Source organism: Bidens hawaiensis, unplaced genomic scaffold (genome assembly GCF_021521415.1).
Source record: "Bidens hawaiensis isolate Kalapana, Puna unplaced genomic scaffold, B.hawaiensis_p1.1 tig00008249_1, whole genome shotgun sequence".
Classification (NCBI taxonomy): Eukaryota; Viridiplantae; Streptophyta; class Magnoliopsida; order Asterales; family Asteraceae; genus Bidens; species Bidens hawaiensis.
Genome location: NW_027491586.1, coordinates 583,356 through 603,244, shown reverse-complemented (window position 1 = coordinate 603,244; position 19,889 = coordinate 583,356). Strand labels below are relative to the sequence as shown.

The 19,889-nt window shown below is 36.7% G+C and overlaps 1 protein-coding gene across 1 annotated transcript; it reads right to left on the bottom strand.

Annotated features, from left to right (window-relative positions):
* Positions 1-10,483: 10,483 nt before the first annotated feature.
* LOC143637358 (zinc finger protein CONSTANS-LIKE 6-like) lies at positions 10,484-12,463 on the bottom strand. The gene is made up of 4 exons (XM_077104764.1): positions 12,275-12,463; positions 11,440-11,898; positions 10,864-11,010; positions 10,484-10,728 (listed from the first exon to the last, which is right to left on the bottom strand). Exons 1-4 carry the CDS (start codon positions 12,395-12,397, stop codon positions 10,639-10,641), a joined length of 819 nt encoding a protein of 272 aa, XP_076960879.1. The 5' UTR covers positions 12,398-12,463; the 3' UTR covers positions 10,484-10,638.
* Positions 12,464-19,889: the final 7,426 nt, after the last annotated feature.

Below are 19,889 nucleotides of genomic sequence, written 5' to 3'. Positions count from 1 at the left end.
ACACGATCTTGTGCAAAAGCTAAATATCCAATCTATCATAATTTTACAAGCCGCGCACACACGCATCAAAGGTTTTTGGCGCCGTTGCCGGGGATACACAGTACGTTTCTAAGTACAATCCAAGTTTTAATTTAATCATTGTCTATAATTGTACAAATTTTTAACTTCTATTTTGTTTTATCTTTATAAACTTTTAATTTTTATTTTACTTTACTTTAATTTTTTTTCTAACTATTAAACTATATAATTTTACGGCTAGCCTAATTTTTAACCTTTATTTACCTCACCTTTACTTTAGCTTAACTAACTTAGACATTAGTTTAGTTTAAAATAGCTTAGCCTAACTCGTATTTTAACTTAGACTAACCTTTAGATTAACCTTTAGCTAATTTTCACTTTAGTATTATTTTGATTTAGCCTCATGTATGTCCTCTACTTTTGAGCCCGAGCTTGTTTCTCCAATTTCTGACCCCGAACGACTCTTTCGTCGACGAACTCGTAAACGGACTACAGAAACCGCAGAAGCAATCAAAGACGAATCAGTAGACGCCACCGCATCAGGAGAAAATCAAACCGAAGAAATGATGGCGGCCCAGAACAATGAGCCGAACATGAGCCAGTATGCCAAGCCATCTCTCGAAGGCTACGGCAATGGAGTGGCTCCACCCGAAATTACCGAAAATTTCAAAATCAAATCTAGCACCATTCATATGGTGGAAAATTCAGTTCAATTTCATGGTCTCCTCGACGAATACCCTCTTTCTCACATATCTCGATTTCTACGAATCTGCGGAACTTTTAAAATCCAAAACTGTTCAGACGATCAAATCAAACTCAAACTCTTTCTTTTCTCTCTAAGGGGCCAAGCCCTAGAATGGATAGAATCTATTTCCTCTGGTTCCATCACCACTTGGGGCCAGATGGTTGAACAGTTTCTCCTCAAATATTTTTCGCCAGATAAAACTGCCAAATACCGAGCCAGCATTACCGGATTCCGGACCGATGATGATGAATCGCTGCACGCAGCATGGGAAAGATACAAAAGTCTTCTGACAAGATGCCCACATCATGGACTGAGCGTGTGGTTACAAGTACAAACTTTCTTTGACGCACAATCCAGTCAAAACAAACAGGCCATCGACCAGATCGCTGGTGGAGACCTGGGATCCAAATCACCTAACGAAGCATTTGAAGTCCAGGAGAAGGCCGCAAAGAAGAGTTTCGCTTACAACCCACCAAGATCTACACCTACCCATAAAGGAATACACCACGTTGACTCCAACACGCTTGTCACATCACAGCTTGAAGCTCTTTCTAAAAAATTCGAACAACTTCAAGCCGAACTATCAAAAACCAGACTCACCTGTGACACTTGTGGAGGAAGTCATAAGACGAGTGACTATAAACAAGTCATTATGGCCATGGAAGAAGTCGATTTCATCGCTCGACAGAACAACGCTTTCAGTAATAACTACAATCCAGGATGGAGAAACCACCCGAATTTCAGCTGGAAAGATGGAGGTAACACTCAAACTTTATCCGGATTCGAGAAGAGACCTATGAATCAACCCTTCCAACCTAAACTTCAATTTCAAGATCAAAGTTCCAGTAGCCATCAGAATCCGAGCTACTCGAAAATCGAAGAAATATTGATCCAAATCATGACCAAGACAAATGAAGCAGAAAAGAAGGTCGACTCAAGAGCTGTTGATATTAGCCGAGTTTTGTTAAAACATGAAGCTGACCTACAAAGTCAACAAGCATGATCGCAGTATTTAGAAACTCAGATCGGACAGATTTCCCAGCAATTGTCAGAGAGCCCACCCGACACTCCTCCAAGCAACACAATCGCTAACCCCAATGCAGCAGCTAACGTTGTTACACTCAGAAGCGGTACAACCACTGTTGCCTCACCAACTTCAGTACCAGTTACGGAAAAGGAAGCCGCTAACAAGCCACCAGCAACACTGATTCCAACGGGTACCGTACAACCCAAGGAGCCAGTCCGAACTTATATTCCACCTATTCCATACCCTGGATGGCTGAAACAGGAGAGATTGGAAGCTCAATACGGGAAGTTTTTAGAACTCTTCAAACAACTCCACATCAACATCCCTTTCGTCGAAGCCATTGCTCAAATGCCGACATATGCAAAGTTTCTCAAAGAAGTGCTGATCAACAAGAGGAAGCTGGAGGAGCTCTCGCATGTCACCTTGAGTGAAGATTGTTCAGCTGTCCTTCAAAGCAAGCTGCCACCGAAAATGACCGATCCAGGGAGTTTTACTATCCCTTGTCTCATAGGAAAATTGTCTGTTAGCAATGCCCTGGCTGACCTAGGAGCTAGTATTAATTTAATGCCTTATGCGGTCTTTGCAAAACTAGGGATAGGAGAACCAAATCCCACCCGCATGAGCATTCAATTAGCTGGCCGATCTGTTAAATATCCTCGGGGCATTGTTGAAAACTTGCTCGTCAAAATTGACAAGTTTGTTTTCCCAGTAGATTTTGTGATTCTAGACATGGAGGAAGACAAAAGTGTACCTCTGATTTTAGGAAGACCCTTTTTAGCCACCGCAAAGGCTATTATTGATGTTTGCACCGACAATCTCACTCTCAGGGTCAATGACGAGGCAATCACTTTTGACATAGGAAAATCTATGCAATTTCCGCAACATCACGATGACACATTATATTGTGTTGACATCATCGATTCAATCGTGAGTTTCTATGTGCGTAAATCTTCCATTAATACCTCATTAGAAACACAAATCTTAGCTGACACTATTACCAAACCGATTTTAGAAAACGATAATCTCAATACTATCAATATCCATCTGAAAGCATCAGAAGTAGTATATGAGATCACTAAAAACAATGAAAAATCAAAACCATAAATCAAAGAACCACCAGCCTTAGAATTAAAAGAACTACCAAAACATCTCGAATACGCCTTTCTAGAGAAAGATTCTCAACTCCCAGTAATTATTTCATCTCACCTTTCTAAAGAAGGGAAAGACGAACTTCCTAAGGTTCTCAAAAACCATAAGAAGGCTATCGCATGGAAGATCATGGATACCAAGGGCATCAGTCCTTCGTTTTGTACCCACAAAATCCTCATGGAGGAAGAATACAAACCCATGGTCCAACATCAAAGACGTCTCAACCCCAACATGCAAGATATGGTGAAGAAGGAAGTAATAAAACTGCTTGATGCCGGATTAATCTACCCGATCTCGGATTCACCTTGGGTTAGTCCCGTTCAGGTACTACCCAAGAAGGGAGGAATGACAGTCGTAATGAACGAGAAGGACGAACTAATACCAATGAGGACCATCACAGGCTGGCGAGTTTGCATCGATTACCGGAAGCTTAATGATGCCACAAGAAAAGATCATTTTCTACTTCCTTTCATAGATCAAATGCTCGAACGATTATCTGGAAAAATGTTCTATTGTTTTCTTGATGGATTTTCCGGATACCTTCAGATTCCTATTGCTCCTGAAGATCAGGAGAAAACTACTTTTACATGTTCATACGGAACCTTCGCCTACCGAAGAATGCCATTTGGATTATGTAATGCTCCGGCCACCTTCCAACGTTGCATGGTGGCCATCTTTCATGAAATGATCGAGCACTCTATGGAAGTTTTCATGGACGACTTCTCAGTCTTTGGAGACTCCTTCGATCATTGTCTGAAAAACCTAGACAAAATGTTGGTTAGCTGTGAAGAAGTAAACTTAGTAATCAACTGGGAAAAATGTCATTTTATGGTCAAAGAAGGTGTCGTTCTAGGTCATAAGATATCCCAAGCAGGACTAGAAGTTGATAGAGCCAAAGTAGAAACCATATCCAAACTTCCATCACCAACTTTAGTCAGAGCCATTAGAAGTTTTCTAGGTCACGCAGGCATCCACCGCCGCTTCATAAAAGACTTCTTCAAAATTGCTAGACCTATGACCAAACTTCTGGAGAAAGATACACCATTCGTCTTCTCCGAAGAATGTGTTGAATCATTCAACACATTAAAAGACAAACTTGTCAACGCACCAATCATGACTACACCCGATTGGACCCTTCCATTCGAGATCATGTGCGATGCAAGTGACTTTGCAGTTGGAGCCGTACTCGGACAACGCAAAGAAAAACATTTTCACCCAATTTACTATGCAAGTAAAACTCTGAACGATGCACAAGAAAATTACACCACAACAGAGAAAGAGTTGCTAGAAGTAGTATTTTCCTTTGAAAAATTTAGATCCTATCTAGTTCTTTCCAAAACCATATTTTACACCGACCATGCCGCCATAAGATACCTCTTCAACAAACAAGATGCAAAACCTAGACTCATCCGATGGATTCTACTACTCCAAGAATTCGACATTGAAGTTAAGGACAAAAAGGGAGCAGAAAATGTAGCCGCAGACCATCTTTCGCGCTTAGAATGCCCAGCTTCAAAAGGACACCACGAGGAAATTATCAACGATAATTTTCCACATGATGTTCTCATGCATATCCAAGCAGTCATGCAGGAGGAAGATGAAAGTCCTTGGTTTGTTGATTTCGCGAACTACTTAGCATGTAGAATCTTAAGGAAAGGGATCACTCATCAGCAGCGGAAGAAATTCTTCTCCGACCTTAAGTTCTACTTCTGGGAAGACCCTTACTTGTTTAGGATAGGTGCCGATCAGGTAGTTCGTAGGTGTGTATCAGGAAAGGAAGCCTTAGATATTCTCAAACACTGCCATGAAGGACCCACTGGGGGACACCACGGTCAGAAAAGTGTTTGAGGCAAGATTTTTCTGGCCCACCATATATAAAGACACACATGCTTTGATCCAAGCATGCGATGCTTGTCAAAGATCCGGAAACATCTCCGCCAAAAATGAGATGACTCAAAAAGGCATTCAATTCTGTGAGGTCTTTGATGTATGGGGAATAGATTTCATGGGACCATTTCCTAACTCATTCGGAAATAAGTACATCCTTGTAGCAGTCGACTACGTGTCCAAATGGGTAGAAGCACAAGCTCTTCCCACTAACGATGCTCGTGTAGTTGTACGATTTCTGAAAAAGTTATTTTCACGTTTCGATACTCCAAAAGCCCTAATCAGCGATAGAGGTACCCACTTCTGTAATACCTTAATGGATAAAGTCTTAGCACGATATGGAGTTCACCATCGTTTGGCAACACCATATCACCCTCAGACCAGTGGGCAAGTAGAAGTCTCGAATCGGGGAATTAAAAGGATTTTAGAAAGAACTATAGGAATGAATCGCAAAAATTGGGCAGAAAAGTTAGATGACGCTTTATGGGCCCTCAGGACGGCTTACAAAACCCCATAGGACTAACACCATTCAAACTTTTTTATGGGAAGGCATGTCATCTACCCGTAGAACTAAAACACAAAGCGTATTGGGCTCTGAGAGCAGTGAATTTTGATCTAATGTCCGCCGGTAAAAACCGAGAAGATCAATTTAGCGAGCTCGAAGAACTAAGAGCACTGGCATATGAAAATTCCTGGTATTACAAAGAAAAGACTAAACGTTTACACGACGCCCATTTAAAAGGAAACAAGAAATTTCAAGTTGGCGACCGTGTACTGTTATATAACACACGTTTACGTCTTTTCCCAGGAAAGTTGAAATCTCGTTGGACAGGTCCACACATAGTTGAATCAGTTTTTGACTATGGGGCAGTCGAGATTTCAAATTCTGAAGGCCAGAAGTTCAAATATAATGGACATCGATTGAAACCATACATCGATGGACCATTCGAGACCTTCTCGGAGGTACTAATCCTCCACCCAGATCAATGAACATTTTGGAAGTAGGGTCTGGCCAAGACCCTGATTAAACTAGGCATTGAAATAAGGTTAAAAATATATAATAGCAAAATAAAATAATAATAATAATAATAGTAGTAGTAATAATAATAATAATAATAATAATAATAATAATAATAATAATAATAATAATAATTTTAAGTATTATTATGCTTGTTGGTCGTATGCAGTTTTTTATATAGGTACACTACAGGAAAACGGACGAACAACAGGGGACGCTCTGTCAAAATTTCGTTGGCCCGTAGGGAAGTTCCTTTCCATTTTGCCCTCCATACTTCATATGAATCTTATTATTAATCTTTTATGAATCTTTTCACATTGAGGACAATGTGATATTCAAGTGTAGGGAGGGGAATTACTTGACCAATTGCTTGTTCAACTAATTATAAGAGTCTCTAATAAACAAAATTTTTGTAGCAAACAAAGACTATTTTTATAACAAAACCAAAAGCATATCCAAGAAAATGTTTTGCAAATAACCAACTACAAATCTATTATAACAAAAAAAAGTGAAAAAGTAAAAAGAAGTTTTGTAATATTGAGAAGAAATTTATGCAAAATATGGCGTTTATACACAATTCCTCCGTTACTGTGAGATAAACCTCATGCCATATAAATATTTTTTCGAAAGCTTTGAGTGAGTCACATGTTTCGTGTGATTTAGAACTTGTCGCATTCATTCATTTCAAGACCGCACGAAGCGTTGTATAAGGAAGAAGGTAATATTGTCAAAATCCCATCAAACCATTCTTCAAATCACAAAACCAAAAACCTTACAAAACCTTACCATACCACTTTATCCCTCTCACCGGTAAAAGTCAACACTGGTATTTTACCGGCAGACCCTAAAGAACTGGAAATGCATTCTTTCGATTTCAATTTCCTTTGCTGCATACATTTCGCAAAACCTAGGTGGCCTCCAGAACTTAGGAAGAGAATCTTTTTCTTTAGCAATGAGGTGAGGAAAAAGTGGCGCCAAGACGAACAAAGGCCACAATTTTGTGGAATTTCCAAAAACACAATGAAGAGAAGAGCGAAAAGATACGAACGATGCTTAGGTTGCGGAAACTGGTCCCACAAAGGAAGATGTAGAAAAAGTCAAACTCAGTCTCAGCATGAATATACCGAACTAATGAGGGTAGGGGCTATTAGGCTCAAAGCCGAACTATCCATTAGAGTTGGGAGTTATGTTCAGAACAGGATTGAGGAAGAACTAATCCACATCCTCGACAAAACTGGTCTTGACGATCTGACCTTAAAAGAGTCACTAGGTTAAAAAAAATAGCAATCGGGAGAAAGGAGCTAATCGTTGAAGACATCTTAAGACTCCCGACAATCAGCAAGAAGTTGTATTTACCGTCCTCATCCTCATTAACCTAAACCCTTGAACCACCACAAAATACCAAATCCCTACTCAAAACCAACCCATATTACCTTCTAATCTATGCAACCCTTCACAAAGGTGGAGATTTGAAATTGCTATAAGCTTATTTTTCACAGGTTGCATTTCGACTAAGAGTGTTCACATACATACATCACAGGTATGATCAGATATAAAACCGAGTGTGAGTGAACATTGTGAGAACGTGACGTTTTGCATAAACGGAAACTCATAAAAACAAAATCACCTTTTTATATATCAATGCATATATTCCTATGATTTAAGGTTGGTTATTTTGTTCCCATTTTCTTGGAACTCTTTTGGGGATGTTTAAGCTATGGTCCTAACTTGTTATTTTTAGAGAATATTTATAAGTAGCTTTCTTGAGGACAGGCAAGGTTCAAGTGTGGGGATGTTAGATGTATATAAAAATATACATCTTTTTAGCATCAAATAATCTCTAAAAACTGCAACTTCTATCGTATAATATAGTTAAAATAACTACTTATCATGTTAAAATGTATTTTCAGGTGAATCCAAGCCTCAAACGAAGAAACGAATGAAAAGACAAAGAAAAACCAAAGAAAACAGCAAAACATAGGGCTGTGCTTCAGGAAACATGGGGCTGTGCTTTCAGGAAACATGGGGCTGTGTTCAGGAAACACGGGGTTGTGCTTTTGGAAGCACGGGGCCATGCTCACCTTTCAGAAACGACAAAAATAATTAGCACATGTCACTAAAAAGCACGGGGGCGTGCCTCAGGAAGCACAGGGCCGTGCTTACCTTCCAGAAACGACAAAAATAATTAGCACATGTCACTAAAAAGCACGGGGCCGTGCCTATCAACCACGGGGTCGTGGCCACGTCACAGAAAAGACAAAACAAATCTGGCACATGTCTTAAAAAATTCACGGGGGCGTGCTCATCAAGCACGGGGCCGTGCTTCACACACCAGATTGCCTATAAATAGTGGCTCTTGTGCCATTTGAAGAGTGTGCCTTGAAAATGATTCTATCCGGTTCTCTCTTATAAAAACACACACTAACACTCACATAGAAGATTTAGTGAAGAGTTTGAAGGCTTGGAGGTTATCACCATCAACCATCATCATCATCCATCATCATAATCATTAAGAATGAAGCTTTAACTACATTTGGTTAGATTGTTCCAAGTTTAATCATGTATTTGTTATTATCATCCATCTTAATGTTTATCATCATGCTCATTACAAGCTAAACTCCATTTACCATCTAAAATCTATGAAGAAGCTTTGTTTTACTTGATGATTATATAAAACATGTGGTTTAGTTTGGTAAAGTACATGGTTATCTTACAATTATCTTTTGATGAGAAATGTTTCAACATCTTAAAATACTAATTCAAAGTTGGGGATTGTCAATTATATTGGCAATCGTTCATGATCGATTCATGTTCTTGAAAGATAGAAATACTTTAATACATTATCGAAACATGGATCCTTATATTGTACTTAGAAATGATGAGATATAAGTTATGACGTATTTCTCTAAGTCTTGGTAATCCGAAAATGGTTTTGCTGAGGATATCATGCTAGTTAAAGAAATCATATGTTAACGGAATGTGTAATTATAACCTACATAAATCAACCAATTGGAGGTTGTGTGAGTTAACTACAACCACTCGAAGTTGTTAGGATTGGTATTTGAGAAATCGAAGTCAATTCTAATCATTCTACTTTACCAACTGCTTGTCTACTTAAATTGACATTCTCGGGGTAGCATGCTATTAAGCATAGGATGGACTTGAAAATATGCGTGCTATTATTTATGTCATAGAATGTGTTCACTCCAAAATGAGGATCATAATTCTATCATATATTATTAGGACAAGTCTATCACATGTTTAACTATTAATCATCAAGGAACAATGGAGTGGATTCTATATATTAGATGGTAACCTTCGCATAATTGAACAACTCGTTTAAAATTTCTTGTCTTGGTCACCTATATATTATATATAAGTATTTAGATTTTATAAAAAGTTCAAAATTAACCCCAAAATTATTAAAACCTCCGATTAAAGCAAAACAACGATTTATTATTAGAAACCTTTGTGTCCACGGATCGATACTTGGTTCTTACCAATGCTATTCTACATATACGATAGGTACACTTGCCTATTTTGTGTGTGTTTAGTCTTTGTAGAAATCACTTTTATAAATTTAAAACACGATCTTGTGCAAAAGCTAAATATCCAATCTATCATAATTTTACAAGCCGCGCACACACGCATCAGAGCAAATACCGAAACCGACCGAAATAAAAAAAACAAAACCGAACCGAAAAAAAACCCAAAAAACTCGAACCTGAACCGGTACAAAACGTTTTTTTTAATGAACGAGTATGACGGGGGAAACATTTTAGTTATTTTACATTTTGCATTTTTTATTTATATTTTGAGTTATTATTTTTTTAATAGTTTTTTTGAATATTTGTTTTGAGGGGTTTTTAAACCTTTTGTATGTCAATCTTTAACTTGGGTCAAGATGTGTTAGTTTTACCCATCTTGACCCATATCCATCCTAACTAGAGGTGCACAAATCGGTTTTTTTAAAAAAACCGGTTCAGTTAATAACCGGACCGGTTTTTCTTGGCCTGGAAAAAAACCGGTTTTTAAATAACCGGACCGGTTTATTAACCGGTTTTTTTGGTGCAAAACTCGGACCGGTCTAACCGGTTAGGACCGGTTTAGAAACCGGTTAGAACCGGTTAATAACCGGTTTTTTTTAATTAACCGGTTTTTTTTTTTAAATAACCGGTTTTTTTCATAATAACCGGTTTTAAAATTAACCGGTTTTTTCCATAACCGGTTCAGTAACCGGTTTTTTCTCTAGAACTTGTAACCGATATACGAACCGGCGGTTACTAAACCGGTCAAACCGGTTTTTAAATAACCGGTTTTTGTAAAAACCGGTTTTCGGTTTAAACCGTTGAACCGGTTCACCAACCGGTTTTTTTGCCCATCTCTAATCCTAACCCTCTATTTTAAAAATTCATCTTGACCCTATACCCATCCTGACCCATACCCATTCTGACCCATCACCCAAATCCAACCCAACCCACTTACATTGCAACCTCTAGTTATAGACGTCCGGTTTTTGCCTATAAAACGAATCAAACCGACTCACGCGCACTCCAAATAGATATACATTCCAAAGGTCAACTCATCATTTTGACTTCAATTTACAATAAAAAGTAGAAGTAGCATTACATCAGAAACTATTATACAAGGATTCAACATTTGGAATTTACAAGATTATTGATTCATTATTGTATCTAATTTTAACATACCATAAAAAATAAAGCTTATTTAGAAAAAGCTGCTTTGACCAGAAATATTTCATATTGAAGTAATCATTTCCTATGCATTTTTACATTACTTTCTCCATATCTCACATTCCTCTGTCTTGGCAAACCTTCCCCTGATCCTTGGCTGATTGTCTGCCAATGCTTTCCTGCATGCATACTGAACAAAAAAGTCAAAATTAAGTCAAACCCACATGCCAATTTTGACTGGTTAGCATGCACCATGGCTCAATGGTTAGTGATTATAATCAAGCCAATAAAAAAGATTTCGAATCCTGGTGTGACAAAAGAATACCTTAATTTTTCTACCAAAATTCCTCTTTGACTTCTTGATCCTGTATCTTGAAAGCTTTTGCCAACGGTCTTCAACAATGTGGTCACTTATTGATTGTGGTTGCCCGATAAACGAATGTCTATGGTTCCAATTTCCATTAGCAAGAGTCTGTTGAATTCATTTTATTATTATTATTATTATTATTATTATTATTATTATTATTATTATTATTATTATTATTATCATTATCATTATTATTATCATTGATGTTGTTATTGTTATTGTACACATGCATGCACATATAAGTTTGTGTCTCGGTACACATTTACATCATGTCGTGTGGTCACTAATAAAAATTCAACAAATTATGTCCGTAAGACAACATGATTTGTTGGATCTATTTACATGACCACATGACATGATCAGGTTCAAAGGACCACGAGGGGTAAAACCGTCACGAACCCACATCGCATTTTGGCCCTCTTAATATAAGTTAAAAGACTCAACTTTAATATCAACAAAGATTAACCAAAATTAAAGGCTTAAATAGTAGTATCAAATGTTAAACACTAAGCATAAACAACATAAAAAGTAAACCTTTATGTCTCCCTCACTGAAGGCCCTTCGCATCCCATAAGCATTTTGAAAGTCCACTTCAAGAAACCAGGGTTTAACTGGAGCTTCGTGAACCCGATCCATTGAATTCAAACAGTCTGAGCTCATACTTTTTGGGATCTGACCAGGAGGATGAACATGTTCTTTCACAATTGGGCTTTCATCTATTTTAACTGTGAATTTATAGTTCAAAACCTCTGAAAGTGGCGATGTTTCGTTTTCTGCATCTTTTTCCATGATTTCTTTGTATTCATGGAAAACATTGGTCAGAAACTCATCATTCAGTTCTTGTGGGGTGAGGTCATCATCTCCACAAGTGATCACTGCCATCGGGTCAACCGTGATTACAGGCTGCTCGATTATGGGTTCGGGTGCCTTGAAAAGATCACCTTCACCACCAAGATCATAGTCTGATATGTTACAGCTCTGAACCAAGCTATCCTGTAATCGGAACAACAAAAAAAGCATGAGTCTTTGAACAGTCAAAAGAACATGACTTTTTGCAATTTCAGTGAAAAACTAGTTTGATCTGTTCCAACTTTTTTTACAGCAAGCAAGCAGAACACCAAGAAATTTTACCTAAGAAAAGTCAAGAGCATGACTCTTGCAACTAGTTTCAATTCCATCTATTTTCTAAATTTCCGATGAAACCCAAAGGGGAGTTTTTGTTTACAGACAAAATTTGGCTGAACTTTCAAGAAATTTGACCTAATATCCAGTTAAACTAAATATTCAAAGCTAAAAGCATCATCATTATTCATTAAAACTATTAACATAAATTAAACACCAAACATGACTAAGTGAAGTTGGGAATTACCAAGCTAGCATTGGATTTGTGTGAGTATGAAAAATCATAATCAGAAAATTGTTGAGCATCAGGTGAGAAAGTCTGGAAGATGAGGTCAGTCTCTGCATACATCATTTTTGGTTCTTTGAACATAAACCCTTTTCTTGTTCTGGTTCAATCAAGAAAAGAAAACAAGGCTTCAAAAGAGCACTCCCAGTTGGCTTTTAGTGGACAGAAATGAGTCCTTTTCACATGATAAAACAAACAAAAGATTATTATTATTTTTATTTTTATTTTTATTATTATATATATTACACCACTGAAAGTGCAAGAGGCCCTTTTATTTGAAGTCTCGGTGCATTGCTACTTGTTCATTATATATGTGAGTCTCCTCTGGTACCTGAGGAATGAAGATGAACAAGTATGACAGTACCTCGTCACCGATATAAATCATCCGTGAAAAACAAAATTATAAGTGGGTTGGTTGGTAAAACCTAAACGATGGTAAAACTCAAGCATTGTCAATCAAAGGGTTGAACGATAGGTCAACACGAATTTGGTTACGTGCGTTATGTATTTGAACTAAAACAAAATAAAAATAAAAATTGAGTTGGCCCATTGGGATTTGTTGGGCGGTAAAAGTCGAGCGTTGGTAAAACACGATCGTTGTTTATCCCGGGTGTTGACACGGTAAGTCGGCACAAATTCGGCTGGTCTCCGTCACCTTTGTTACGTATCAAAACTAAAACAAAAACAAACTTGGCATTAGGTCGGTTTTCGTTACGATACCGAAACTAAAACAAAATGTAGTGAGCTTAGACAAACTCGGTTAGTTTCCACCACGTTGGTTACAGTACCAGAACTAAAACAAAAAAAAGGAAAAAAAAACAAAATAAAATTGTCATTCGATTGGTTTAAGTTATGTTCGTTATGGTGCAAGAACCAAAAGACAAAATAAACAAAAAAACAAACAAAATATCATCAACCACTAAGGTGCCGTCAAGTGACCCAATGAGGGTCCTTGTGGCACCAAAGTTGTCATTTATTATATAACTAGATTTTAACCGGCGCATTGCGCCGAGCAGGTTGGTAAATCCGGATGGTGGTATAACCCAAGCATTACCGGTCCTAACTACTAAGGCCGTAAGACGACGCAAATTCGGTTGGTTTTGGTTACGTGTGTTATTGTATGAGATCTAAAACAAAAAAGTTATAAAAATTGAGATAGACCAATGAGGTGGCATTGGTCGGTAAAACTCGAGTATTGGTAAATCAAGCATTGTTGATCCCTGTCAATGAGGCAGTGAGTCTATGTAAATTCGATCGGTTTTTTTTCACGCTCGTTACGAAACCGAAACAAATAAAAAGAACTGGCATTCGGTCGGTTTTCGTTACGTTCGTTATAGTACTTGAACTAAAACAAATGCGGTAACTCTTCGGAAATTAGGTCAATTTCTATCACGTTCGTTACGTTATCAGATGTAAAATAAAACAAATAAAAGACAACTAAGATTATCAAACTTAAAAAAAAGTAATACATAAAAAAAACAAAAACAAAAACAAAAAATTATATAGAAAAACTTGACCCAATGACACACTGCCAAGTGGACCAATCATGTTTCAGTGTCACCAAACTTATCTTTTATATATAATAATAATAATAATAATAATAATAATACACAAATGTTTACAAAGTAATTGTTTTTAGTTTATGTTATTTTCTATTTTTATTTATCAACTAGTTGCTTGCATCCCACACGTTGCGACGGGAGATCGATCTCTATAGGTCAAACCCACATTGTGGCGGAGACACCATGGGTATCGTTAAAACCTTCATGTTACGACGGTGATGTGGGGAGAACTCAATCGGTATCGATTAAACTCGTGCGTCACGACGCGGATATAAAATTGTAGTTTTAGTTGTATAATTAATTGGACTTGAGAGCTACCATATTAAAAGGTTGCGAGTTTAATTGTAAAAACAAATGAAAGATGTGGGGTTATGCAAATAGGTGGTGAAATACTATTTATGTAACTAAATAAAATAAAACTTTTCAATATAATGTGTAAATATTATGCACTTATTTCAAAATTTTACAAAAAGCATACGTGTACTAGTGATAAGAAAATAATAAAATATTCAAAAGTAAATGGAATAATGTCTTAGAGCATTTTTAACCCATTCCCATAATTATGTGAGGAGATTTGGTAAATTATAGGGTGGAGTTTTGAATGGTTTTGAGTGTAAATTATAGGGTTGAGAGATAAATGTAGTGATTTTTTATAATTTGGGGAAACAAAGTTTGTCCCTATTTAATTTTTAATATTTGTTGAATTGGTTGTGAGTATAGGAGAGAGAAAACTGTAAGGGGAGGCGGGCTGGTGCGTGAGGAGGCCGGCATCACGCGTGATGGCGAATTGCACACCGCCGCCGGTCCCCCATCACGCGTGGTGGGGGTGTCCGTTATAGCCATCACGCAAGTTAGGGGGTGGAAATCGAGGAGGGAGCCGTTGGGGAGATATCCGTTGGGGATGGAGGGAGCCGTTGGGAGGGTTTAAAATAAAAAAAAAAATATTTTACATATATAAATAACTAAAACATATCTTCAAAACATACACAAATCCAACTCAAAATCAACTCAAATTCAACTCAAATCTTCTACTACACACTCCATTTTAACATATCAAATGGAGGGTTCTAAGAAACGTTGGTCGGGTTGAAAGAAAACCCAAACCCGACCAAAGGTTCGACAAAATCTAGGCGAACCGACGAGATTTCGGTTACAAGACGAACCCGACATAACCCAACCATTCCAACAACAACCTTCCCAACAACAATCTTATCCACAACATTTTCAACCGTCCCAAAACCAACAACGACCTTCCCAACAACAATGTTATTATCAACCGTCCCAAAACCAATCGTATCAAAACCAACCTTTTATTCCACCTTTTTCTACCCAAAATTATCCAAATTTATGCTTTTCAAATGTTTCAATCTCAACCGTCTCGACCGTCTCAACCGTCTCAAATGTACGTCGATCCCCTAGACGATAACGATGTTATACATCAATTTGCTAGTGCTTTCCGTCACGAAGTGAAAAATTTGGATGAAAATGAACCCGCGGATGAGGAGACGCATCAAAAAAGTGTTAGTCGTTGGTTGCCCGATGAGGAGGTCGCCTTGACCAAGGCTTATATACATTGCTCCAAATCAAAAAAACACTCAAACCAACAAAAAAATAAGCGTTATGGAAACGTATTAAAGAACATTTCTCGAAACTTCCTGGCGCAACCGAACGAAACAAGGATCAAATGATTGGCAAGTGGGGAGATTTGAATCGAAAAATGTCAAAATTTAATGCTTGTTACCTCCAGTTGGTAATTATTTTAGTTTATTTATTTTATAATCTATTGCTTTATTTTTACAATTATTTTCTAAATGTTTTGTAGTCCCGAACTCCACAAAACGGAGCGAGCGAGGCGACTATCATAAAGGATGCTTAGGCCGATTATGTCGAACTTTACAAATGTATGGATATTCCCCACTTGAAAGCGTGGGAGGTTGTGACGTCACACGAAGTGGGAACCGATTCCCTTGGTCGATTTGCTTGGACCAACGGATCCAAGGAAGAAAGGATCTTCTTCAAAAAGAACAAAAACTTCCGAGTCCGGGGACTACACAATGTCTACTGGCGGCTTGTCATGCAACATGCCGAGCATGAACTTGAACGAGGAACCCGGAGACGATCCCGACGAAGACACACCCACACCCACAAGGCCGAATCGCAAGAAAAGTGGGGAATCGTCAAGACTTGGAAAGGAAGCGGTGGCTGAAACTTTGCCGAATACAAGTCGGCTAAGATGGCGGAAATGGCCGAGACGAAGGAGCGAAAGAAACAGGCTCATATTTTAAAAATGAAACGTGAGGAGACGTATATCAACCATTTGAATAAAAACCAAAAAAACGCCGATCTAATTTTCCTCCTACAACCGCACGAACATCTTGAGGAACTCTTTAAATCGATCCTACTTTAACGCAAACGCGAGATATGCGACAAGTGGGGTTGGGAAGGGCCGTAGGTTTTTTTTTTCTCGGTTTTTTTAATTTTGTTGTATTTATTTAATGTAATCTTATTTTATTTTTTATTTAATGTAATATTGGTAATATTGTTTTATTTTTATTTATTTTAGTACTTATTAAAAAAAACAAAAGTCCATCACACCACACCACCACCCCTACTAAAAATCCATCACATGTGATGGATTTGGGGCTGGTGATGTGGCACACAACCATTGGAGGTGGTGTGTGAGGAGATTTGAACCACCCTCTCCCCCCCTAATGATAAAAGTATAAAAAATATTATTTAATTAAATAGGAAAGAGAAATGTAGTGTTTTGTAGTGTAATTATAGGGATAAGGATGAGGGACGGACTGTGAATGCTCTTAGAGCATCTACAATAGGGTGTAATGCCCAAGGTTTGGATGAGTGGTAAAAAAGGCAAATAAGTGTGGACTTAATTTATTTTTTTGAGAGTAAAGTTTGAATAGTAAAGTTTGTTTATGCAAACTTGCAACAAACAAGGGGTGGGGTGATGGGTCTATTTTTCCACCCTCTCACATGGACATATACATATATATTATATATATGGTTTGAATAATATTTTAATAAGTTTTGTAAAGGTTTGTTGTTGTGGCAAAAAGTTGAGATTTTTGTAAAATGTATGGAATCTAATGTCGTTGATGTCTCGGTTTGTGAAGGTTTGTTGATGTGGATGCTCTTAGTGAGTTGAGAAAAATCCTATATATATATATATATATATATATATATGGGAGGGGTGAAAAGGGTTCAAATAAGAATAAGGAGTTTCCTAGGTAAGAACCAACAAATTGTTGACATTTGGCATTACAAATTATAGTGAAAGAACAGAGGAAACTATGTCAGTTATTGGTAGTTTTAAATCTCGACCATTGATTAACATCCCAACCCTCTCTACATATCAAATATACATGGAACAACCCTATTACAATTATGTAAGCTATTTAGTGAAAATGAACCAATGTGCGGGTATACAAAAAGGAAACTACATATATCTTACAATTATTTGCAATACAATTTTTTGTTAAACATTACTAACAAAGTAACAATTCTTATTATTCGATAATATGTAGTTAGAACAAAATATTTGCTAATCCGTTAGAACCCATTAAACTTAACCCCTTAGAATTGGATAGTTATTATGTTTTTTTTAAATAAGTTATTAGGTTCCGATCCTAACCCGTTGGCTGATCCATGAGAACCAATAGTCGGAAATGTAACATTCGTTATTTTTCAAGCCCGAAATTTGACCCGTTTGAATTTTTATTAATATTAACGGGACGTTTGTTTATGTATTAAAACCAATAAGTTATTAGTTTGGTTGATCATTGATCATTTATTTAAATTACACCACTCGTAAATGCTTCGTTTATTTAATAAAATATTAGGACTATCTAACTTGTGTATTTTCACCACCATACTTTAACACATCTAACTTTTAAACAATAGCCATAAGTCAGGGAAACCCCTATTCTTCTTCCATGTTACCCATCGTCAGTCCCCCTCCCCCCGTTCACGATTATCTCCAATTGGGCCGTATAATCCGGGATTTGGTTATTTTAATCGATTCTTAACCTCCACGCTAACAATCTATATGGAAACTTTGGCAAATTGACAACTAATGACAGCTATGACTCGTTAATGAGGAACCGCGGCTTTGTCATCCTTAAAACACTATATAAACTCGATCATTTTACAGTTAAACTTGCCCACACATCCCTCATTACCTCACAACCCTAAACCCTAAGTCAATTCCATCATTTGAAGTCGTCCTGACCCTCATCAACCTCAAACTTGAGCCGCAAACCCTAGTTCATCGATCTCCCTTAAACCATCATCATTTCGGTAATTAATTGATGTAGTTAGGTCGTTTTTAGTCAATAATTGATAACCTTAACTCAATTTGAATCAACGATAATCAATTAAACAGATTTAAATTCTAGGGTTTTGATTTGGGGAGTAACATAAACTGCGCTTAATGCATTTATATTTAAAGTTTCCTTGATTTATCAAACTAACGCGCTGGCCTGGTGGCCAACGTGTGTTTTCTCAAAGTGTTAAACCGGCCTGGGCGCGGGTTCGAATCCCTAGGCCCGGTTTTGATGTTTTTACTTATTATTATTATTATTATTATTATTATTATTTTTATTTACTTTGAATCAAAGATTTTGATATTAATACATGTATATATACTTAAATATGCAATTTCTTCAAGAAACGAACTCCGGATTTAATGTTTTTTGTGTCATTGAACTTTTACTAACCATGCAATTTACATATATATAGATATATGTTGTATATATAATAAATAAAATAACAATAAATTCTTTTTATCAATCACTTAAATGAGACGTATTGATATCTTACCCACGCTCAAACTATTTTATCTCGTATCTTCCCGTTAATATATTATTGTATATAATATTTGTTTTATTCATTAAAATCAATAATAATACTAATAATAATAATAATAATAACATGGACAACAACAAATATACATATAATAATAACCCTTATAATTAAGAAAGAGTATTTAATAATATTTTAATGTTTCACACAACCATATCGAATACCAAAACCATCATAAGTCGTGTTTTATAGCTATCTATTATTTTTTTTTATTAATTAGTATCATCGTTAACAACTAGGAACCTTCGTTGACGTTTCCCGAGGAGCTTGCCGATTTTATCTTAATTTTTGTTTACTGTCATCCCATCCTTGTTAATCCTCTTATTAAGGTGAGTTTACATACCCCTTTTTCATCTTTTATATTTTGGGGGTAGCATGTATACCTTATTTAATTTTACTCATTTGTATTATTTATACATCTATTTCAAACACAACTCGTTATATGTTTATGTGTGATGATTGCAATGTCCATGACTATGCTCTATGTGCTTAAATGTTTATTTTATGTTTGGTGGTTGGTATCTCATCCTCATCTATCCTCATCTAGTATGATCATATACTTAACCAAGTACTTTGATTTCGTATCAATAAGAACGGGTCCACATCTATTTAGTTGTTTAAATTTTCATAAGAATTGTAATACTCATCATTAACATATGAATTGTGTTTTTTTATCTATATATATATATATATATCTCAACTAAAACTTATGTATTCTCATCAACATTCTTTTGACAAACTCTATTTTTATACATGCTACAGGTACAAGTAATTTACATTGATCAAGATTGAAGATATTAGTTTTTTACCTTAGGATATTTATCCAATCATTAAATATGATGTAATTGTTTTGATTATTATAATTGTGTACTTGTTTTTATATTAATGAATTAAATAATTATTGTCACTTTAATTAGTGTCTTTTGAGCTACTCTCCAATCAATACGTTACGCCCCGGCATGTTCCGCCTTTGGTCTGGGTGTGACAGATTGGTATCAGAGCCGAATGCTATAAGATGGGTGGTTAGATTCAACGGCCTAGTAGCATGCTTAGGGTCCCTATACGTGATATGCCTTTACGTGTTTGCACCCTGAATTATACGATTGATTGCAGAAGCTTAAATACTATTTAATGAT

Excerpts from the sequence above, each read along its gene's own strand:
- LOC143637358 (XM_077104764.1), bottom strand. The coding sequence starts at position 12,397 with ATGTTCAAAGAACCAAAAATGATGTATGCAGAGACTGACCTCATCTTC. Across the intron at positions 11,011-11,439 it reads TCAGTGAGGGAGACATAAAG|ACTCTTGCTAATGGAAATTG; the intron begins GTTTACTTTTTA and ends TGAATTCAACAG. Across the intron at positions 10,729-10,863 it reads ATTTTGGTAGAAAAATTAAG|TATGCATGCAGGAAAGCATT; the intron begins GTATTCTTTTGT and ends TTTTTTGTTCAG.